Source organism: Hesperophylax consimilis, chromosome 26 (assembly GCF_061612785.1).
Source record: "Hesperophylax consimilis isolate HC1 chromosome 26, BYU_Hcon_1.0, whole genome shotgun sequence".
In the NCBI taxonomy this organism is placed as follows: domain Eukaryota; kingdom Metazoa; phylum Arthropoda; class Insecta; order Trichoptera; family Limnephilidae; genus Hesperophylax; species Hesperophylax consimilis.
Window position 1 is genome coordinate 18,990,550 of NC_142861.1, and position 24,810 is coordinate 19,015,359.

General features: G+C 36.7%; 1 protein-coding gene across 1 annotated transcript in view; it reads left to right on the plus strand.

Moving 5' to 3' along the window:
- Window positions 1–24,810, plus strand: part of LOC149411252 (uncharacterized) — a 30,276-nt gene that overhangs the window by 3,625 nt on the left and 1,841 nt on the right. The window contains exons 4-9 of the mRNA XM_089647659.1: window positions 14,497–14,699; window positions 16,816–17,099; window positions 18,483–18,589; window positions 19,814–19,976; window positions 22,361–22,417; window positions 23,373–23,779. Coding sequence (XP_089503785.1) covers window positions 14,497–14,699; window positions 16,816–17,099; window positions 18,483–18,589; window positions 19,814–19,976; window positions 22,361–22,417; window positions 23,373–23,779 — 1,221 coding nt within the window. The remainder of the gene's footprint in view (window positions 1–14,496; window positions 14,700–16,815; window positions 17,100–18,482; window positions 18,590–19,813; window positions 19,977–22,360; window positions 22,418–23,372; window positions 23,780–24,810) is intronic.

The window sequence follows — 24,810 nt, forward strand, 5'->3', positions numbered from 1 at the left end:
TACATTAGTAACCTTAATTAGGAAACCTTAACCCATTGGCCTCCGAATTGTTTGGCTAAAAAGTTGTCCTTCACATCCGAATTAATTTTGTACCAAAAGTTTTAAGTGCAGTGGTGTACTAAATCTTACATAACTTTTAAACTAAACATGCAAATGAAACAATCTTTTTTAATTTACTTGGGCATTGAATCAAGGTATGTAAAAAATATATGCATTGTTTAAAAAAATAAAATAATATGATTAAACGAGGATATGAAATTTTTTTTTTTTCAAAAATCAATTTTTTTCTTCATTTTTTTATAATTGGATTAAGAAAAGTTGTACATTAATCATACTTATTACCATAATATATATTTTTTGCCATTTGGGCTCTTGTTAGCAGCCCACTATGCGTTTTACGAACAAGCTTGTCAATTCCCGAACCTCACGCCATTTTGAAAAAATTCAATGAAGCTGAAATATAACAAAATTTCAATCGTAAATATCAGGAAAAAATTGTACCAACGGAGTCCTGCCAATTACTACAAAATAAATGCTTAATTATCTACAGAGCGATTGGCATTTAAAATTTTAAACACAGATGTCAATAATGTATCCCTTTTTCGTTTTTAAGCCGACAGATATCAGACCCGCCGGGACGGCGTCGTTTGATTTTAAGACACATCGCCGTACACACGCCGGGACGGCGTCGTTTGAGGCCAATGGGTTAATCAACGGTGTCTTCTTAAATTTTATCGAGGCAATTTCTGGTGTCCCCTAAGGATCCCACCCAGGTCCACTAATGTTCAGCATTTATATAAATGACATTGGATCATGTTTTCAAAATTCCGAATATGAACGACATGAAAATATTCAAAGTTGCTGACGACATGAAAATATTCAAAGTTATCCGTTCTCTCTCTCTCTAACTGTGAAGCGTTACAAAGTAACCTGGATAGGCTTCACAAGTATTGCAAAGTTAGCTGTTTAGATATCAACGTTTCTAAATGTCTCAATATGACATTCATCTGAAATAAACATGCAATAGTAAAGTACTCTTATTCACTCAACAACAAACCAGTCATCTCTAAAACGGAATAAGACCCTGAAGTTTACCTTGATAGCAAACTTATATTTAAAAGCACAATGACTCAATCGTTAATGGGTCGTATAAATGCTTGGTTTTATCCTATCCGCATACAATCATAATGTTATATTTCTTATCAGTCAGAAGTACGCTGGAATGTGCTTCGCCAATCTGGAATCCACAATATAAACTGTACATCGATAGCATAGAACGTATTCAAAACAAATTTATGAAATTCCTTATTTCCAAATTCAACAATAACTTTGAATGTACATTTCAATCTTTGCAATAAAGGAGAGTAATAGATGATTTAACATTTATGTATGCATAGAATTTTAAACAATAACATTTACTATACCGAGCTTCTGTCCCTAATTAATATATTTTTTATTTTTTTATTAAATATATATAAGTGGGTACAGGATGTTATATTAGTACATATGGTTATAAAATATATTTATGTTCGCAATCTCACCAATGAAGAAACTGGTTCTTGTAATTGGTGAACGAGTTACACTAATTATAAGAAAAATAGAATACCATTATTCTATAGGTAAGTATATATACATATATGATAGGAACAATTGAAACTTCTGGATTATCTATATGTGTAGTTGTTTACATGTAGTATTCTGTTAAATGCTAATTATTGAGTAATTAGGAACATCTATATACAGTGGAGAGAGTATAGACTGATAATATCAATAAAGGGAAAAACAGGCAATTATTTAGTTAATTATTTCTGAAAGTGTAACTTCAGTTTTAGTTTAACACGTTGGGTGCTGAAAACGCGCCTAGCGCGTATTACGTAATTTCGCGTGGTGCTGAGAACGCGCCTAGCACGTAGGGATTATATAATACTGTAAATGATAAGAAAACTTCATGAGCATCGTTAGTTAGTTAGGAAAAGATGAATTTGTATCAGTTTTATTCTTTATTTAAATTTGGTGTAATTTGCAGCATCCAGTGAATGTTTTAGAAAATACGTCGCAGATAAGAAAACTTCATGAGTATCGTTAGTTAATTAGGAAAAGATGATTTTGTATCAGTTTTATTCTTTATTTAAATTTGGTGTAATTTGCAGCATCCAGTGAATGTTTTAGAAAATACGTCGCAGTGAATGTGTTAAGTATGTTAATATCCTTTAATTTCTTTATTTCAATTGGAAGGTTGTTGAAATACTTTATTTCTAAATAGGTATATGTAGTTATTTTGCATTTGTTTGGTATTACATTTTGTGATTTTGATATTGTATTGATATCTTTTTGATAGGTGGGTTTCAAATTTTTGATTATATTATCTTTATAAATTTGGATAATTTTTTTTTTTTTCTTTTTTTTATATTAACTCCACACAGGAAGCCCTGAAGAAAATAATTTCCCTCAGGGCCTATGTCATCTTTGGGGATGCTGTGTGGAGGGTCTTTTTGTGGAGAGGAAGGAGTGAACATGGGTCTTGAAGAGTCCCATGTTGTAGGAGGGAGGAAACACAGAGGCCGGCAGTTCGTTCCACAGCCGAGCTGTTGAACTTAAGAATGAATCGTAGAAGCGACCCATTCTCATGTGACAAATGTCAACCGTGTACAAATGTTGGACGCGCGTATGGCGTGTATCCCGACTACGTACCGGTGCCGAAGGGATCAATGACGCTAGTTCCTCAGAGCATCTTCCATTGTAATACCGATAGAACAAGGACAGCATACCTACCCGACGCCTGTGCTCTAAAGATTGCAGTCCGTTTGTTAAGATTGGGGAATCTATCAAACGGACCGCCCGTTTTTGCACAGAGTCAAGGGTTTTTTTCAGGTATTTAGGGGCTCCGGACCAGAGATGGCTGCCAAATTCGACAGTAGGGCGCACTTGCGATTTGTACAGGGTCAGCAGTTGTGTACTATTAAAGTATCTGCGGGCCCTGTACAGTACGCCCAGCTTCTGAGAGGCCAGCTTTACTCTGGCTTCGATGGAGCCCCCGTACCTGAGCTGGTCACTTATAGTTACACCAAGCATATCAATGGAAGGCCTGTTCGGAAGATTGCTTCCGTTGAAGGAGACTAGATTATCATTTAGATCCCTTTTAGACGTAATCAGACAGGATTGGGTCTTTGAAACATTAAATTCGACGAGATTATTTTTACCCCAGGAGGAAATACTCTCGAGATAACCGTCCATTCTCTGCTTCAAAGCCCTCCGAGCCGTTGGAGTTTGTGTGCCCTTTGGGGGCTTGTCAAACAAAAAGCTATCATGAACTGTACTGTCGTCCGCGTAACAATGAATCGGTGCACATGTCAAAAGGTCATTGATGTGCAACAAAAACAAAGTCGGAGACAGAACCGATCCCTGTGGGACGCCAGCATTTATAGAGTGTGAGGAAGAGGTGAAACCGTCAGCAACTGCCTGAATCGACCTATCCCTTAAAAAGTCAGCAATCCGTGTACACAGGGATGCGGGAAGTCCGTAAGAAGGCAATTTGTTGACAAGTCCTCAGTACCAGACCGGGTCAAAGGCCTTGGATATGTCTAGTGCGACCGTTTGGGTTTCACCGTGACGTTCCAGGCACCGCCCCCAAACATGCGACACATACGCGAGAAGATCACCGCACGAGCGGTTCCGCCGGAATCCGTATTGACGGTCATTGATAATTTTGTTCTTCTCGAGGTATGTGAGCAGTTTGTCGTTGATCACACGTTCCATCACTTTGGACAGAACTGATGTGATCGCTATGGGGCGGTAGTTGGCCGGGTTGGAGCGGTCACCATTCTTGGGAATAGGGTGAATGACCGCTTTTTTCCAACCAGAGGGCACAGTGCCACACTTCAGGGACATTTTGAAGAGCTTTGTCAAAACTGGAACTATTTCCGCAGCACACCTCTGCAATACCAGGGCAGGTATTCCATCAGGTCCACTAGCTTTGTTAACATCGAGCCCCCATATAACGTGGAGTACATCCCGATGCCGGATCCTCAGCTTTTTCATATAGAAGCCGCAGTGAGGAACCGACGGCGGAACAGCACCTCCGTCATCGAGGGTCGAGTTTTCCGCAAACATTTTCCCTAAAAGGTTAGCCTTTTCGGTGGCGGTGTTTGCTAGTGAGCCGTCAGGTCTGGTAAGAGGTGGCAAACTGAGTTTGCAAAAATTCCGACCTATTGAGCCCGCATGCGACCAGAATGCTCTGCTGCCATGCGGGCAGGCAGCCAGCTTTTTGCTGATCTGCAGGTCGTGTTCGAATTTTGACCTATTAATGATTCTCTTGCATTTTTTGCCGATTTGTTGTATGCTGATCTGCTTTCGGGCGTTCGAGATGTGTTGTAGGCTCGGTAAGCCGCATTTTTTTGTCGAACTGCTTCGGAGCATTGTCGACTGAACCATGGCTTTGAGCCCACACCAGTTTCTTTAGTAGTCGATTGTATGAAGCCATCCATCGCCGATTTGATGACTTCACCAATCTCTTGGGCACATCTTGAAGGGTCCGAAGTCCGAAAACAAACAGCTGACCACGGAAAAGCGTAAAAATGGGCCCGCATAACGAACCAATCTGCTGACCTATAGTGCCACACTTTTCTCCTCAGCCTCTCATTGGTTGGTCTGAGGCTAATGGGGATTGATGTCGTCACTAGGCAGTGGTCAGATGATCCCAGAGGCGCTGTGACGTCAATCTTATAACCGTGTGGCACAGTAGTTAAGAATAGGTCTAACAGATTGGAACGGTGAGTCTGGACATCAGGAACCCTTGTAGGCTCCTGAACCAGTTGCTCTAATCCGTAGCAAATGGCAAAGGATTCCGCCTGTCGGCCAGCCGAGTCCGTTGGGCCTGAGAACTTCAACCATGGTTCGTTATGAACATTGAAGTCCCCCAGAACAATAAACTCGGCCGAAGGGTAGCGGGGCAAGAGATCATCAATAGTATCTCTCAAATGTTTGAAGAGCTCGGAAGTGTCTGATTCGCTATGGTTCGGTGAGCGGTATAGACATGCGTAGAATCTTGCCGTACTGGCAAGATTGACGCGCACCCACATTACGTCGAATCTGGAGTTTTCCAGACTCAATAGTTGTACACAGTTGACGTCAGCTCGACTATAGAGGCAGACTCCTCCTTTGAGTCGGAACTTGCTTGCAAGGGTAAAGCCCGGGCAGTCCAGATAGGAGGAGTCTGGCGGCTCGGCTATCTGAGTTTCGGATAGGAAAAGAAGGTTGGGACGTTGGGACAAAAGATGGTGATGAACAGAATTTAAATTAGTGTGCAGACCGCGAATGTTGGCAAAATTTACCAAAAGTTTTGGCCCGCACCGGGAACGCCTGCTACTCGCCGCTGTTATGATGTTTGTTTTTATGTATATTCATGATTTTAATTTTTTTTTTTTTTAAGGGTATGAGGTGAAAGGAAGGTCTGGAAAGGAAAGGTATGAGGGGTGGGTAGGAATCTGGGGTTCAGGCTGTCCAGGAGTGATGAGCGTTTGGTTCCAGCCCACTCACTGCGATGCTAGGCGATAGGCTGGGAGAGTCCGGCTGGAGAGGGCATCCAATGCGCTCCAAACGCTGCTGCTGGGTCCCCTCCGGTCACGAACCGGCACAACAGCAGTGGCAGGGTTTTTTCACTCGCTGATGGGGCAGCCCACCCTTAGTCGTGAGCCTGAGGGTCGGGCCCCTGTACTATCGAGCGGCCTGGACAGCGGTAACCGGTTGTAAAGGGTCTCCCGCAACCAGCATCTCCCAACCGGCCCGCCACGCAGAAGGTGGGCCGACGCACCCGCCACCAAGACCTGGGCAAACCTTAACCCATGAACCCGGGCACCCCTGCTAAGTCACCAAACGTAGCGAACCACTTGGGGTGACCTGTGGCAGAGGTGTTGGTCATCCAATAAATGGTTCCCAGGGCGGCGGTACCCATTCCCGCCTACCAAATTATTAAATATAAATATAAATTACATTTTTCTTGAAGATATCCTCTACTCGGGGCACCCCGAAATCTGCAAATAGCGTTTCTGTTGGATATGTGAAGGGTTTCTTGAGGATTACTTTGAGGATTAGCTTCTGGACCACTTTGATCGGGGTTAGAATCTTATTGTATGACCCCCCCCGATCCAATAATTCCGTATTGAATTAACGATTGGATTAGTGCGTAGTATACTCTTTTTAGGTTACTTCTTTTTAAAATATTTCTTAATCTTATGAATATATATATACACACTTTCTGATACGCTTAACCAATTCACAGATATGTCTCTTCCACTTCATATGTGGTTCTATTATCACTCCGAGATATTTAATTTCTGATACTGAGTTCAATATTGAACAGCCTTGGATACATTTGTTTTTATTACATCTGTTATTGTGAATAATTATTTTAGTATTAGGGAGTGTTTTTAGTTTGTTGATTGAGAAATGTATATAGTATGTCTTGTTAGTGTTCAATGAGAGAAGATTTGTATCAAACCATTGTTTCAATATGTTCATGCTATTATTTTCTTATTCGTTTACTACTACATTCCAGTCAATCCCATTCACTATGATAGCTGTGTCGTCGGCATATGATTTTATGTTTGCGTTAAGTGGTAGTTTGAAAATATCGTTGACATAAATTATAAATAGTAGGGGGCCTAGGACTGTGCCTTGCGGTATCCCGAAATTACTTGTTAGTGGTAGACTAAGCGAGTTGTTTATCTTGACTACTTGGTATCGTTCAAATAAATAACTTTTTATCCATTTTAGAGCTTTATCGTTTATCCCAACACAAATCAATTTTTTAACTAGTTTATCATGAGAAATACTATCGAAAGCTTTTTTAAGATCTATGAAGATTCAGAGACATTTCAAAGATTTGTCTAATGTGTCCTGAATTATGTTCGATAATTTGGCAATTGCATCTCGGGTACTTCTATTTTTCATAAATTCATATTGAACATACGTTTTGACATACATGTCACACAGCGCTATGCTACAGTCTTAATTACAAAACAAATGCAGCATCTAATTCCTTAATTAACCGTGCTCTTCATATATTCAATAATATTTGTCTAAATACTAACATTGACATTTTTTCAGATCCTCTGCCCAAATTTAAAAGTGGCATCATGTCAATGATGTTATAAAATCTTCAATGCGCATACATATATACATACACTTGCCACCCGGTAATTACTGAATATACATACCACATATGAGAAATTACAAGGAAACATATCATAGGTACCCACCTTGAAATATTTAATATCTGGAAATAGTTTCATCTCTGTAACTGTTTGGTTCTATAATATAAAATATATTAACATTTTATATTAACAGGTACTTTTTTCAAACACAGATGATTATAATATGTATAATAATAATATTGGCAATCTTCATAGACTTACAAAAGGCTTTTGGTACAATAGATCAGTGCTCCGCAACCTTTTCTCACCTACGACACACCAAATTTCTTCCTAGAATTCCGCGGCACACCAAAAGCTAAAATATATAGATATTAAATTGATACACAAATTTTACAACAATACAAACATATAACTATAACAAATTTATTTTTATGCAATCTTAATAATTATTATAAAATAATAATAAATTAATGAGCGATTAATTGTTAAATTAACCTGCACTTGTTTCAATGAACACAAAAGTTTTATATTCGGCTCGATTTTTGACAGCGCAAACCGAAGTTCTTGGTCAAGACCTTTTGAGCATGACCGCTTATCATCTTTAATTAATACAAGCGTTGAAAAACTTTGCTCACATAAATATGTCGTTGAAAATGGAAGTAGTGTTAAGAATGCTTTGACGGAAATGTGAGGATATTCTTTTTTAACGTAAATCCAGAAAACATCTAATTGATCTTCGGAAAAGTGAAGTTTTAATGTCATGTCATTATTTGAATCTGTAAATTCCACTCGAATTTGCAGAGGCAGTGCTTCCGTAGAATTTATTGCATCGGTTGCATAAGGATTTCGAATCCAATCGTATTGTTCCGTATTAATGGAATAAAAATACTCACCAAATTTCTGCTGAAGCATGCTTAAATGTTGTTGGGCCAGATCCACAGTTTTATTTTTTTATTTTTTTATTTTTTATTTTTTTATTAGTAAAAAAAAGATACACGAATTACATAATATAACAATTACATAATATAATTACACAATATAGTAGGTTATTAATTACATAATATAAGTATTCGATGTACCCCCATAAATAAGCAGTGCTTGTGTGTATGGGGGTGTTGTTATATTTGTTTATATTTGGTACGATTCAGTTCAACTGTTCGGAATACTTTTTAAGGTGGTGGTTAATTGTTTGTTTTCTATTGTACTATGGTTGATCCTTTGGTACATTTCCAAACATCCTTTTTGCAACTCTTTCTGCCAAAGTTCGTTATTAAGTTCATTCAAATGCTCGAATATATCAGCCATGTATGCAAGTTTGGCTATCCAGTAATTATCATCGAGGTGCTGATATAGTTTGGGCATATTTTGATTAAAAATAAACTCACACACCTCGTGACGAAGCTCAAACAATCTAGCCAAAACTTTGCCTCGGGATAGCCAACAAATTTCAGTATAAAACAATAAGGATTCATATTAGGCTCCCATTTCTGCACAGAGAATTCCAAAGATTCGCGAGTTTAGGGCTCTTGATTTTTTTTTTTTTATATTTTTTTTTATAGTGAATACCTCACAAGAGTCCCAACTGCTCCCGTCTGGAGCCAGTGAGACTATGGCATCCCCAATTGGAGGATGTTGTGAGGCTGAAGGTAAGTGGGGAAGGGAAAGAGGAAGGTGGGGAAGTACCTGGCTATTCAGATCTAGTCACTAAACACGGCTAAAGCTATTTGGAGCAACGTTTCAATTCTGAATGGTGGTCTTACACCAGGGCGATACTGGTAGTATCTTCCACTCTGGAACGTGCCGCAAATATACTATATATTATTTTAATTAATTAATTGTGAAATAACACAAATTAATCAAATAAAATTTATTTGCGCACGCCGGGTTCGAACCCGCGACCTTCGGAATGGCAGTCCAATGCGTTACCACTGGACTATGCCGGCCGTCAATTAATTATGTTTACGATTTTAATGCATTCATTCATCGTGTTCAAAAGTTCATCCGGTAAATTTTTGACCATCAATGCTTTTCGATGTATGCAGCAGTGTGTAAATTGAAACATTGGATTTTTTTTGTTTCACACAAGAGACAAAACCCTTTTTACCTCTGTTTGCCGCAGCGCCATCCGTGCAAACAGCAATGCAATTGCTCCATTTAATATTATATATTTTGAAGAAATCATCGGTTACTTGAAAAAATTCTTCACCGGTAGTTCGCTCTGGAACCTCCTTACAAAATAAATAAAGTCCTCGTCAACGAAAAGTACAATAGCTATCAACTGTGCTTTATTTTTAATATCGGTTGTTTCGTTGATCTTAAGTGCAAATTTTTCAGCCAATAACAGTTTTCTAATCAGTGTTTCTAATATATTGCGAATACGTCTTTTAACAGCATCTGCAGACAATGAAAAATAGACAATATTATGAAAAATATTTTGACATTGTGTATTAAATACATAATGAAATATTGTAAAATGTCAAATACATTGAATTTGACCGCGGCACACCTGTGTCCGGCTCACGGCACACCGGTTGCGGAGCACTGCAATAGATCACAAAATCCTTTTTGCAAAACTTTCAAAAATTGGTATGTCAAATATAACTCTAAACTTACTAAAAAGTTATATGATGGAGTGTACACATTTAGAGAGTTCAAATTAACAAGAGAAAATGCAAGCCTCTCTTATCAACCGTGGAGTTCAGCAAGGAAGCGTACTAGGACCGATATTATTTTTAATATATATCAACGATATCTGTAATCTAGGAACTAAGGGAAAAATCATTAGTTTTGCTCACGATACAGATTTTTTTTTAAATAAAGAGATTGGATAAGTACCTACAAAGAAGCGGAACATGGGCTTGGTCTCTTGCAAAACTGGCTTAATAGAAATTCCCTCACACTTAATGTCAATAAAATAAAATATCTGACATTTTTTATAACAGCCAGAGGACAGCTATCGGGTGACTTTATTCTCAAATTACATACATGCCAAGGAATCTATCAACATAATCAAGGTTTATCATGCCTCTGTCCCACTATAGCACACTCCAAAAGCATCAAATATCTTATTGAAATCGATGACAATCTCCGTTGGAACTCACGCATTGATGTAAGTATAAAAAAACTCACCATGTACATATACTTCTTTAGAAATATTTGTAATATCCTCACCATAAACGACAATAAAAAAGTGCACTATGCTTTGTGTCAATCACTAACATCTTAATGGATAACTGGTTGCGGGTCTGCCTTGAGTACTCACACAGAGCAGCTCAACATAGCCGAAGGAGTACTAAAGACAATTCTAAAAGTTCCCGTTAGAACTCCGGCAGATGAAATATTTAAAAAATTCTATAGTGTACAAAAACTATATTAAAAAAATATTTTATTTAAAAAAAAAAAAAAAAATCTGAATACTCCACTGCCCAACATAAATACTCAACCAGAGCAATAAGTCAAAATATACTGGTTACTCACAGTTTGAATACATCTTTTGGAAGTAGAAATATTAAATTCTATGCTACGAAATTATACAATGCTCTACCAAATCGAACAAAAAAATAACAGAAATTAATATATTTAAAAAAGAAAAAACATGGGTGAAAGAACAAAGTAACATTCAACTTACAAACATTATGGAGATGATGTAAAGACAACTTGAAACCAAATACAAAAGTTTAAAAACTACAGGCCGCCTCAGAACAGGAAACCTCTAGTGAGGAGGACTGAATTTGAATTGATACTTATTTTATACTTTATACCTACATCATGTACAAACTTTGCAATTGAAACTAATAAAAAACATAATAAAAAATATATATATTTAAATTTAAAGAAAATAACTTAGCCAGAGTGTAGTGGGAAACACTAATATTATACTCTGACACACCCGTACACACAGCGAACAAAGCAACACTGACATCAGTGTCCCGACACTCGAGCGGACTCAGTCACCCGGTGTACACTTAACAGGGGAAGGTCTAAATACTCTTAGATGCGACCTTTTATCACGGAGGCACCGTTCGTGACACTGTTTCCTAGTGTCATTCAGCCTGAGCACAGTAGCTCACACCCTGGCTTGGGATGGCTATTGCAGGTCGTGTTTCAACTTCCTGAAGATAGATTCACCACTTTCTCTACGCTCACACAGTGAATAACGCAAGTGTACTAGTAGAGGGTACAGTGGTGTACACACTTAGGCGCCCGGTGTATACACTCAGTATCGTGTGTGTCATAGTGTGCGAACCATAAAGATGGCTGTCTACAAATTTGACTTTGCGCCAGTTGGTTGTGGATTCTATTTCTGTTTTGGCACACACTCCTTATAACACTCACATTCGTACAATGTTTATACAATGTATGGGATATAGTATATGAAACTCTTCTTTTGCATCAATTATTGGCGTGACCCAATCAAGTATTTAATTCAATTGATCATGCCATATTTACCAGGCTCCAGCATGTACACACTGAAATTTTTTTTATCAATATGTCGGCAACTTGTGGTCGTTCCCGAGCATGAATGCAGATCTCCAATAGATAAAAACAGTGAACAACAGTTCAATATGCTTTTTAGTTGACCAGTACTGTTGTTTGTTTGTTGGCGATCTGTAGACGTGTTTGGAAACGAAAACAAGCTACTGAAATAATCAATAAAAATATTTTTGGACGTGTTTGGACTAGCAGCCCTGGGGTATCTCCGACTTTATGCATAAATTCTCCTGACACAGCTTTCTCCATCCATCCACTGAACAAGTCCAAACCATCTAAGCGTCCCTTTTTAAAGCTTGTTAACCCTCCACTAACAGTACTAGAAAATCCCTTGAACTCCGGTGTTGTGCACTCAGTACACGGGGTACACATTTAAAATATTGTTATTATTAAGTTGGACAAAAATGAATACTTAAGATTTATTACTTACATAAACAGTACAGGGTACACATTTAAAATTTTGTTATTATTAAGTTGGATAAAAATGAATACTTTACATTTATTACTTACATAAATCATTTTGTTAATAATACATAAGGATACGTGAAAATAAGTACAATATTATGTATTCATGCCGAAAATGGGGAAAAATCATCGGCCATGCACAAAACTGATTCTACGTCAATTACAGCCGGTAGACCGCCGGCTACTAACCGCACATCACGGCATTGTGAGCAAAACCCCATTCTCCTCTTGCTCACTACTGCACTACTCGGCAAGTTATCAACGTACCTAGACATAGATATATATATATATATATACATATATATATAGTTGGTCCGGGAAGGGTAGTTCTAGATATATATAGTTTGTCCGGGAAGGGTAGTTCTACCTTTTACACCGGTCCTAGTGGAATGGCGGAAAAGGCATTGCTGTCTGATAATTTTACATAAATTTCTTACACCAATCTCTTTGTAAGGATCCCAACTATATGTATATGTATTTAAAAATGTGAACCAAGTCTTCCCATATCTTTAAATCCTTGTCTTTTGTATGGAAGAATATTTTATCAAAAGTAAACGGGTAATACATCCTTCCACTTATCTCACCGGAAATGTGGAAGTTTTTTTGTAATGATTTGGCAAAAAAAAAATTTAATTTGTAATGTTTAAAAAATACATACATTTTTTACAAATTAAACATCAATAAATGGCCCAACACTGACTTCAATTTCAGATTATGGAGTTGTATTACAAAAGTAGGCTTGATTTCAGACAATTTTTTTTAGTTGGGGTGTGGTGAGTACCACGTAAAATATTTCATTAAAGTATATTTATTACTTTCAAAAATATAGCTGTTTAAAAACTAAATACATTTTCTCGAACGGGACCCTTGTTTTCGCCCGTATAAAGTGTGTTAACGAATTTTTTCCAACTTTTAAAGGAAACCTTTTTTTCTTTTGTATTTGATAAATATTAACTCTCCTCACACCGCCTTAGTTGCTGCTTTTACCAGCTAAGTTTGGATAGGCAACTGGAAATGTCGCCAGTATCTTGTGTTGAAGTCACTCTACTGGTGTTCTTAGCACATATCCAAGCCACATTCTGACGGCTAACTGAAAGTGCCACCCGTATTTTGTGTTAAAGTCACTCTACTGGTATTCTGAGCACACATCCAAGCCACATTCTGACGGCTAACTGGAAGTGCTACCAGTATCCTGTGTGGAAGTCACTACTGGTATTCTGAGCATATATCCAAACACATTCTGACGGGTAACTGGAAGTGCCGCCAGTATCTTGTGTTAAAGTCACTCTACTGGTATTCTGAGCACACATCCAAGCCACATTCTGACGGCTAACTGGAAGTGCTACCAGTATCCTGTGTGGAAGTTACTCTACTGGTATTCTGAGCATATATCCAAACACATTCTGACGGCTAACTGGAAGTGCCACCAGTATCTTGTGTTAAAGTCACTACTGGTATTCTGAGCACACATCCAAGCCACATTCTGACGGCTAACTGGAAGTGCTACCAGTATCCTGTGTGGAAGTCACTCTACTGGTATTCTGAGCATATATCCAAACACATTCTGACGGCTAACTGGAAGTGCCACCAGTATCTTGTGTTAAAGTCACTCTACTGGTATTCTGAGCACACATCCAAGCCACATTCTGATGGCTAACTGGAAGTACTACCAGTATCTTGTGTTAAAGTCACTCTACTGGTATTCTGAGCACACATCCAAGCCACATTCTGACGGTTAACTAAAATTGCCAATTGTTCAAGTTTTGTGGAAGTCACTACTCGTATGCTGAGCTCTTATCCAAACCACATTTTAATTCATTACCATTATGACGCTACATCTCATGGTGGGATTTACCCTCCTCCACGAATGTTCTAATGGCTGCGGTATCTCTTCTTTTTTTTCGTTCAGTCCTCCGTCCTTCCAGTTCTACTCCTTTCCTTCCAAACACAGTCTATCCACCTCTTTCTTGGTCTGCCTCTGGATCAGTCATAACTTTCGGCATCCTATCATCTGGCATTATTTCCATTTGTCCAGCCCGTTAACAGTCTTTGGGACTTACTAACTTATGGTCTAATGACCTATATGTTTTTCAAGTTCATGATTCGTATTAGAAAATGGATCTTACAAAGTTTTTACATAGAATTTTAGGCTCAAATTTTACATTTTAATATTAAGGATAGGTTGTTTCGGAGAATTCGAACAATTCTTCAAATTTCAAAGTTTATTTTCAAGTTCTGTTTTAATTTCAGTTCTGTAAAGTAACTGGCCTATAATGGTATAATAACAAAACTTGAATAGGACATTCATAGAACTCGAAAATTGATTCATATATTCATAGAATTTAAAATTCTATGAAACAACCCATCATTAGAGTTTATATTTTGTCAGAATTTCGAACACGCGTCAGATCTGCTCCGCTGTGGGGAGCCATGCCTCCTGGGCTGAGGAAAAGGTGGCCGGCTGTGAGCAGAACCTGGAGACCCTGAGCAGCGGGTACGGGATGGCTGCCACCACCATCAATTCACTGAAGGAGAAGTTCCAAGAATTAGAAAAGAGGCAGCAGCAAGAGCTGCGGGCAAAGGAAGACAGACGTAACTACATATTTAATTATTTAATTTTTAGAGGCTGGAAACTTTTTCACGTTTCACTAAAGAATTTAGTGGCCATTCCATTATATCTTTCTCCAGTTTCGTATGCCGCGAACTCTTCTGTTAGCTGTAACCCAACGTGAACGTCAATCGGAAAGATCGTGGCATGCAGCGAGCCTGCTGCGTATTATCTGTCTTTGATTTTGTGTGACAAACCAATGTGATGTTCAAGAGAGTTTTGTTTACTTATCAATTTTTTAATTTTTTTTTTTATTAAATAGGGCAATTATTCCTAAAATCTCTGGATATAACAATAATAGTAATAATAAGTGTTTTATTATCTTTTTTTTTGTAGCAAATAGATATAATGAAATCCTCACTGGGATCTTTGGTACTGAGGACTTAATTTACAAATGATTAAAATTTAGTAGTATGTATAATATTAAGTAATTATAAATATATTAAATAGTGTTTTTTTCTGAAATAATTAATAAACATATTACAAGGTTTTTTTTGTTCAGTTGAATGGTTTCGATTTCAGTATATTATCTATTTCTGATCTCCCTATGTTTTGTATCCAGCTTTTTATTTGAGATTTAATTGTTAAAATATTGTTGTGAGTTTTTAAAGAGAGCGGGATTTTATTGTAGAGTTTAGTACCATAGTATGGGAAGCTTTATTGCCCAAATGTTGTATTTGTAGTTACTTGTTGCATATGTTTTTGACCCTGAGATTTAGTGTTTCTAATGTATGTGTTAGTTTTTTCAAAAGAGTATTGTTTTAGAATATAGTTGTTTAAGTGACATGATGTTAAGTTTGTTGAAGATTTCGTCGTTCTTACAGGGACTGTCAAAATAATTTTCACTGTGGCTTTTTGGGTTTTAATGAGTGATTTTAGGATATTGTCATTTGCACTTACTGGGTGTATTCTCACTGCCTCGTAAACTCTGGTCTGCCATCAATAGGATAAGGTCTTCCCACAGCTTCTGTGCCTACATGATGCACAGGTGGGGCCTTAAAGAGTCAGCGATGTGTGAATGCGGTGTGGTGCAGACCTTCGAACATGTGGTAACATAGAATGTCCGCTGTATACATTCCCCGGCAGGATTGATGAGGTCTACAGGGCGACACCTGAAGCCCTAGATTGGCTCACTGACCTAGATGTTCCCCTCTAACCCCCCCACCGTACGAAAGAAGAAGAACTGGGTTGTTTTACAGATCTTACCTGAGAACAATCTAGTTACAAAAACTCAGTTATTTGACTTTAAAACTTGTACTATAATAATACTCTGCTTACCCATGTTGGTAAACGGCATGATATATGATGTTATATGAATCCCCATACTGAAGCTCCAAAAGAACACTGCGAATATGCCGGCTTGCTATTACGGTTACAGTGGTGTAGATATCGCGTACACACCAGAACCTGATTTCCGTGTCTGCAACGGTAACGGTTACAGTTCACAGATCAGTATGCGGCTTTACGTTTTTTAAGTTGCATCCAACACTATCCATTCATCCATGTTTAGGCCTCTCAAAGCTCCTTAAACCTGTAGATTTATTATAAAGAAACCTCTTTGGTGATTGGCCATCTTCGGCCCTTGCACATGTATTGTCCAGCGGAGAAGTACCAGATTTATAAATCATATTTTTGATCAACTTTCCCCAACCCAGCAGAATGGCCGGAAAGTTGTTCTGCTTTTGTAATTACCTCACAACAGTCCCAAGTGTTCAGAGTCAGTGGAACTACGGCATACTATGGGTATGTTTTGAGATTGAAGGAAGTGGGGTACGGGGGGAGATTGGGAGGAGAAAAGTTGGAAAACACCAGGCAATTCAGATCTGGTAATCACAAACACGACTAGAGCTATTTAAAGCGAAGTTTCGATAATGTATGGTGGCCTCTTTCTCCGGGATAGGTACAGGTACTGAGAGTATCTACCAATTATCCAATCACAACCAAAATTCCACAGTAATAATTATGTAGGTACATAGATTTCCCTCTTATTAACAGCATTCTTTTATTAGTGCAGTGAACTAATGATGATCGGCACCAAATGTGCACATTTGAACTTAAAACTTTATTTTTGCATTACATATTAATATTTTTATGTTTAAGATGCCAGTGAGGTTAAATTAAATAATGTACACCGGGAAAAATTGGCAATTCAAATAAAAAAAAACGAAGAATTTATTGAACATTTGAAGAAACAGAACGATCTCCAAGTACATTTGAATAATGTGTGCAGTCTGAAAATCGATGAAGTTATGAAGGAGAAAGAAAATGCTGTTGAAAAATTACATAAACAAAATGATCTGCAGAGAGACTTGAATAACCTACACATACAGAAACTTGAGGAAGTTACCAAAAATAATGAAGAAACGAAACGTTTTTTAATGAAGGTATGACCAGAATAATAACATTATAATATTTTCATTGCTTTTATTAATTTTACAATATGTAAGATTTAAATTATTATTATTTATTCCCCTATTCCGAGATTACAACCGTCCAGAACAAATTCAGTTCTGTTGATATTTTCATATATATATCGCGTAATAGTTGAAATTCAAATTTTTTAAAGTTGACTATCTTTTTTACTTCTACCATCATGTAGAATCACCTCCCGAAGTTACTGCACTTACACCCCGGACACCTTGTATATATATATTTTATTTTTATTTTTATTTATTTTTAATTTTTTTTATTGACCCTCACAAGAGCGCCCCTGTCTGTACAGTGTAAAGGCCGGGGAGCTATGTCGCCACCGGGTTGGGCAGAATTGTGAGGCGGGTTAAGGTAGGGGCTGTAGGAAGGGATTTATTAATGTGGGTTTCTTGAAGAGGACAGGATTATATGGAGGAGGAAAAACAGATGCCTGTAGCTCGTTCAAAACGAGTCGATGAATCGGCCTGTTCTCATAAGCCACGAGTTATAAGCCGAGTTTCACGTACGTGAACCTGTGCATCAGGGATCAACGCTGCTAGCACCTTAGAGCAGGCTCCATTAAAATACCTGTAGAACAGACTAAGCATATCTGTGCATTATAAATGGCAATCGGCCTGTGAACAATGGATTGTCAACTAGGCAGAACGCGCTCCTTTGCACAGAATCAAGTAGGTTTTAGTATTGTGGGGCTCCAGCCCAGAGGTGACTCTCAAATTCTATTGTTGGGTGCACTTGAGATGTGTGGGGTTATCAGCCGGTTACTATTGAAGAATCTACTAGCCCTATACAGGACACCCAGTTTCTTGGAAACCAGATTTGGTCGGGCCTCTATAGAGCGCCGGTACTGGAGCCGGTCTGATGTACTTACTTCAAACATTTCAATGGAGACTTTGTTGGAGAGGGTGCTTCCAACAAATTGCATCAGCCAGTCATTGATCTCTCCCTTTGCCGAAATACAAACCATTATTTGTTATTTTTATGATATATATATATTATTTTATTTAAAAGAATGACAATCATTCCCGAGTTACGAATAACCTGACAATGTTTGAAAATCTCCTACTACCACCACAGTAAGCGGAAAATGTTGGTTGTGTTGTGATGGAGGACTTAGCCAGCCGAGGAATTGAACACACTACGCCTGGGTGGGATCCAAATGCGATGTCAACTCAGCCACCGACCGGTCAAACCTGTTCCTATTCATCTTCCTTCTACACGTTACATATCGTCTACCTAACTTATATTTTTTATTAAGATTTATAAATAAATGTATTTTTTTTATGAAAAAGCCCTAAATGGCGAAAACAAATGAACAATTTTTTTTGTAAATGTTTCAGAAAACTGAAGAAATTGTTTCTTTAAATGCTGAACATGCATTATTTGTGGAGAAGTCTGCTCAGAAGATGACCGACTTAGACATGATAATTAAGGATAATAACATTTTGTAAGAATGAATGAATGTTATCTATATTCTATACAACAGTAAAGTTGTAAAATCATTTTCATAAGTTTTATCGAACATAACAACCATCACAACACCCACATTGGCAGAGCCCATATTCAGATTATATTTTATCGCCCATATTTACATGTTTTTATGTTTCCCGCTTGTACCACTAGTTGACCAGATACCCTTTGACTAGACACTTTGTATAATTTGCACATATTGAGAACCTGTAACTTCCTGATTCCAACTCAAATACGTAGACCATTAAATTCCTTAACTTACAGAGGTTGTTTTAAATTAAAATTTTACATACTAATTATCGTTAAGGGGCCCCGTTCAAGTGTTACGTAAGCAGATTTATTACAATTACTTACCCCCCTTCCCCCTTGTCACCAAAAGTAAGCAAAACTCTTACCCCCCCCCCCCCCCCTCTAATGCTTACGTAAAAATTGGTACCTATATGCATTTTTCTGTTAATGTATTCTGTTTTTTAAGCGAGTACCTAAACGTATTAATCATTTGTGGGAATCCCCGAATATGTATTCGGTTTTCAAACATAGACAATGTGCGGGTTGCCAATGTGTAAAAAAAAAATAACTACTGCTGAGCAGTGCTGACGTAATCACTATCTCGACCCCCCCACCCCCCATGTCATCAAAAATAAGCAAAGCAAAGACCCCCCTGCCCCCCTATAGTGCTTACATAATACTTGAAAGGCCCCTAAGGGTAAACTTAAATTTGTTCATAAACTGCTTGTTCATAGATGACTCTAATTTAATTATTTTAGGAAAAAACACTATTTTCAAATTATGCTTTAAAATGATAAGACGAATTGTTTTTTGCAATCTGTGCATTCGGTGTATGAATATGAATAAATAATTTTGTCCATTTAAAAACTCATCAGTGATTCAATCCAATATTGTATTTGTATGTCTTTCTTAAAAGAATTGAGTTGTTATATGAACAAAATTATTTATTCATATTAATATACTGAATGTACAAGCGCAAACAAACAATTCATCTTAATATTTTAAAATATAACTTGAAAAGAGGGTTTTTTTTCCTAAAATAGTACTATTCAATAATACAAAAAAAATGTTTACCGTACAAATTGTTTTGCATAAATAAACAAAAACAAAATTTAATTAGCACCATCTATGAACGGTTATAAATTAAAGTTTACTCATAATTATTCTTTTCTCAATTTATTTTGCATTTTAGGATGCTAGCTAAGGAGAAAGAACTAGAGGGGATCATTGTACTTTTGACTGAAGAAAAGGTTAATAATGACAAAATAAAAGAAAAAGTAGAATCAATGAAGAATAGCTACAAGGAAGCTACGATTCTCATGGAAGAGTCACATAAGAAACAATCTGAAAAATTGGTAAAAACAACCACATCGAAAATTTATCAAACAAATCACTAAAACATTTATTTATGTACCTTTGCGCTAGGGGGTTGCATATCTGAACTCTGAACAGTGTCCTATGCAATGTTCTCACCGCACATTTGTTAAGAATAATAAATTGTCCACACACATGTTTTTATCTTCCGTATGCGTCTCGAAGAAAGAAACGTGTCACCAGATATTTGTTTTGCGCAAGTGTACACAAAAATAATCAATTTTTTATGATAGGTTCTCAGGGTTCGCACTGTATGTTACATATTTAAAAAAAAACACTTCACAAATGTCTGCAGTCCATTTTTTTTAATCAATAATGTCCTTCTAACTTGAATACCCGTATGTTTTATTTCATTGTTATAGTTAGTTTTAATAGATTAAAAAAAAAAAAAAAATTTCGTTTCTCCAAAAAACGCATCAAATCTATGAACGTGACTTGTGACGTCAAAAGGCGTACATTTTTTTTTCTGCCAGTGGTATATTTTGTGTGGGAGTCTAGACGTTTTCTTAGGGTTTCCCGCTTTTAACATTGAAGTATAGTAGGTAAAATTTTGTTATGGTATTGAGAATCAAAATGCAAAAAGGTATTTATGACCGCACCTGATAAACAATTTACCGGTGTTTAAAAACCTGCATTAAAATATTTTTATCTCTTCTTCAAATGTGAATGTGGACCAGAGTTGCCAATGCATAGGTTCTAAAATACCCACAAGAGATGAAGACATTCTCAAATTCCCCACAAAATCCTCAGTTCCTTTACCTCCAAAATGAAACAAAATTCCATTCAAAATAGCATTTTATTTTATTATCTAGTCATTTTCTCTTTCGTTGAGGCTTTTTTTAAAAATTGAATGCAAACGAAAACGAAATACAGTGCGCTCTCACAATTATTGTAAATATTATTTTTCTATATGGTTGGATAATCAAGAAATGCCCAGATCCATGCTTTTTCCCCACAAAAAGTTCTCCCTGAAAAAAAAAACAATTCTTGAAAATCTTATAAATTTCCCGCAATTTGGGGAATTCTCTATGAAGTGACAACCCTGCTGTGGATGTTTTAGGCCATAGACACATTTCTCACATAAACTGGTTGTGGTGAAACTGCAGGTTCAGTCATACCAACCAAATGGTGTGTGTTAATGACACGGTGTTTTATTAGTTTTTAAATGATGATTTGTAAATTCTATTTAAAATAATGTAAATAAAAATGTAAATGTTCAAAATCTTAAATCTCCAAAAGTTATTCACTGATTCCTTTGAAATTTTGACACAACGTTGCATTCGAATACGCTTGTGTTTTTATATTCCTATATTATATAGATGTCAACAGTGACAGGTGAAAACAGCGCCATCTGTTGGACGTAAAAGCAACATGCGCCATTGTTTCTCTATCTGCACAGACAGACTGAGCCACAGCAACACGTGGCGACTTAAAGCTAGTATATAATAAAAGTTATATATTCAGAATCAGCGTTTATATACGGTTTTTCCATGCTGTTCCTTATTATCCCTTGAATTTGAAGGCCTTCCTGTTATTTTATTTGTTGTTTTTTTGCTTGTAGATGAGAAGTATATATTAAATAATAGTAGCTACACAAATAAAAATTGTTAACTAGTATTAATTCATCACCAGTAATTAGAATTATACTTGCTGGACTTCAATGTGAAAGAATATTATCTGTATAATTACATGTTCAAAAAATGTAATTTATTATTTCATGGTGCATTAACTAGATTATTTTATTTTATCCACGCATGTATGTGCGTATTTGCGCACTAGCCTCTTTCTTCCTTTGATGTCTTTGGCTAAGGACTCACGGAGCGATTTTTACCCGCGCCCGCCGCGGTTGCGGGCCCGCAGCCTCTGTAGAATGCAGATATTCATGTAAAAAATTAAAGCACATTTCACGACGCGTTTTACGCCCGCGGCGTGTGCGATTGTTTGCGGGGCCCGCTGCTCCCGCGGTCATCTTGTACCGGCGGCGCGGCCGCGGACCCGCGGCCGCGGCGGGTTGCCTCCGCGCGCTCTGCGATCGGTTGGCGGTCGAGTTGTGGAACTCAAGTCTTGCAACCGCCCGTCTTGCGATAATCAACCGCCAAGATTGCGGGCGATAACCGCGACCGCGGCGGCTGCGTCACCGCAAAAAAGAGCGGTCTCGTGAGTTTTGGAAATAAAACTCCATTCCGCCACCGCAGCGGGCGCGGGTAAAAATCGCTCCGTGAGTCCTTAGCCTTACACAGATAAGTTGATGGGCTTCACCCAGTGCACACTTGTTCGTACACAATGACAAATTAGAGAGAAATTAGGAATTGGTTTTATGTATTGTATTTCTTATGACATTTATAATTTAATTTGTTTGTTTAAGGCTTTAGAGAACTCGGAATTGAAAGCCAAGTGTGAAGAATACTACATCCTTAATGAGGTAAGTATTTTTAAGAAAACTTTACATTATTTATTTTTTAATAATAAGTGGCTTGTTCATACTGTTCACTCACTTTACACATAAAATTGTTGAATCGAGAAATGACCAAGAGTACGCAAACTTCCATTTTCACAGTTAATTTGGTAACTATGTATTTTTATAAAAGTAAATTCCTCATTCAATTATTATTTATTTATTTATTAACGCTCTTTTAAGAGGCTTTTACATGGTAAAAATTATTATTAAAACTGAACTACCTCAGTAAGAATCTTTTGTGATTAATCAAAGATGTCCACTGACTGAGTACAATTATTTCTTAAAACCTAGGCGGATTTCGCTTCTGATATGGGTAGCGAAAACGTTGTTGATTTTTGCCTGTTTAGTCAGTCACGTCCATATCGTCCGTGAATAAATACGTACACTGCAATCGTGCGTGACCAGTGAAAAAAAAACTTATTATTGAAATGGACAGCTATAGTTCCTGTTTCATAAAACAAGCAAAAAGATCCCGCCTATCCATACTCAGACAGTATGAATCCAGATTGATGTTTTTCGCTACCCACAGCGGCAGCGAATATCACTTGTATTTGAATAGGCCTTTGGTATTCTGCAAAATGAGGAACGCATATTATGGTTGTTAGTCCCAGAATTTGTGCACTGAAGTAAATCCCGACTTCTAGTATTACGTAGTGGAATCCGAAAGCTTATCAATGCAAACAATTCTAGACCATCAAATGCATCATTTAGAAATTTATATAGAGATACCAAGTCAGTGAAAATCTTTCTGTCTGATTTACATAATTTATCATTATATTTATCTGATTTACGTAATGATCTATCTAATTTACGCATATTCATAATATCATTTAATAGAGTGTTGTAGTTTAACAAAATTGCTGTAATACCCATTTTTAATTGATTGTAGTGCATTATTAATTGTTTTTATTTTATGTAGAAATTGAAGGAGTCATTAGAGTCTCAGCAAGAACGATATGATGAGACAAATAAGAAGTTGAAACAATCTGAAGAGGAAGTTGAGAAAATACAAAGACAATATGAAGAGACAAATACGAAATTGGAACAATCTGGAGAGGAAGTTGAGAAAATACAAAGACAATATAAAGAGACAAATAAGAAGTTGGAACAATCTGAAGAGGAAGTTGAGAAAATACAAAGACAATATGAAGAGACAAATAAGAAGTTGAAACAATCTGAAGAGGAAGTTGAGAAAATACAAATACAATATGAAGAGACAAATAAGAAGTTGGAACAATCTGAAACAGGGGTTGAGAGAATACAAAGAAAATATGAAGAGGACATATCTGCCTTTCAAGCTAACTTGACATCGGTGACCACAGAACTGTAAGATATTTAGGGCTAAGATTTATTTTATTAAATTATATTTATGTTATCATTTCACAGAAATCCACATGTGACAAAGTCATTAAATAGCCATTTAGCGCCATTTTGTCTTTTTTGACATTTGAAAGATCCCAGTTAAACAGTTTCAGCTTTAAATGAAATTGTAACGGTAGTTCTCTCTTCATCCTTTTCTACTGATCACAATTTGTTCAAAAGCTGAAACGGACTTAGGGCCAGTTGTTTCACAGAATTTGTTTAACAGAGTTTGAACAATTCATCAAATTTTAAAGTTGATTTTCTAGTTCTGTGAAAGTTCTATTCAAGTTCTTTCATTTTTTTTATTTATTTATTCACATTAAAACCCGCTAAACTACTTATGTAGTTTGTCAGCAGGGACATAGAGACAACATTTATACACTCATAAGATACAATTTGAACGGTACATAATTACATAAATTGGTTACATTGCAGAAAAGTTTAAATAGCAGCATAAAAGCCTTATATAATAAGCAAGTAAAAATAAATGTATGAACAAATTAGTATTATCAACAAGTACATCAATAGTTTCATAAATAGAGGTAGGTAGTCAGGTATTACAAAATAATTGTTTTTCCATTTTCTAAGAATATGAATTCCATTTCAGGGGCATCAGTATAGATCATTATTATCCAATAACCATTTCCTTAGATTATATTTAACATTAGCAGTATACATGTTATTATTTTTAATTGTCATTGGTAATAGGTTAAAAATTTTGGGTACTATATAGTTTAAAGTTCTTTTACCATATTTATTAGTACATTTCGGAACTACCAGTCCTTCATTTTGAGTGAATCTTGTGTTATGTTTATGGCAAACTCTTTCCCTATACAATGAATCAGACAATATAACATGTTGACTTACAATATTATAAAACAATAATCCTCTGACAGGTAAAATATTCAGAGACTTGTATATTAATTTAATGTTACTTCTGTGTTGATTGTCATATTTATGGATTAACAATTTTATAATGGAGTTTTGTAATGTTT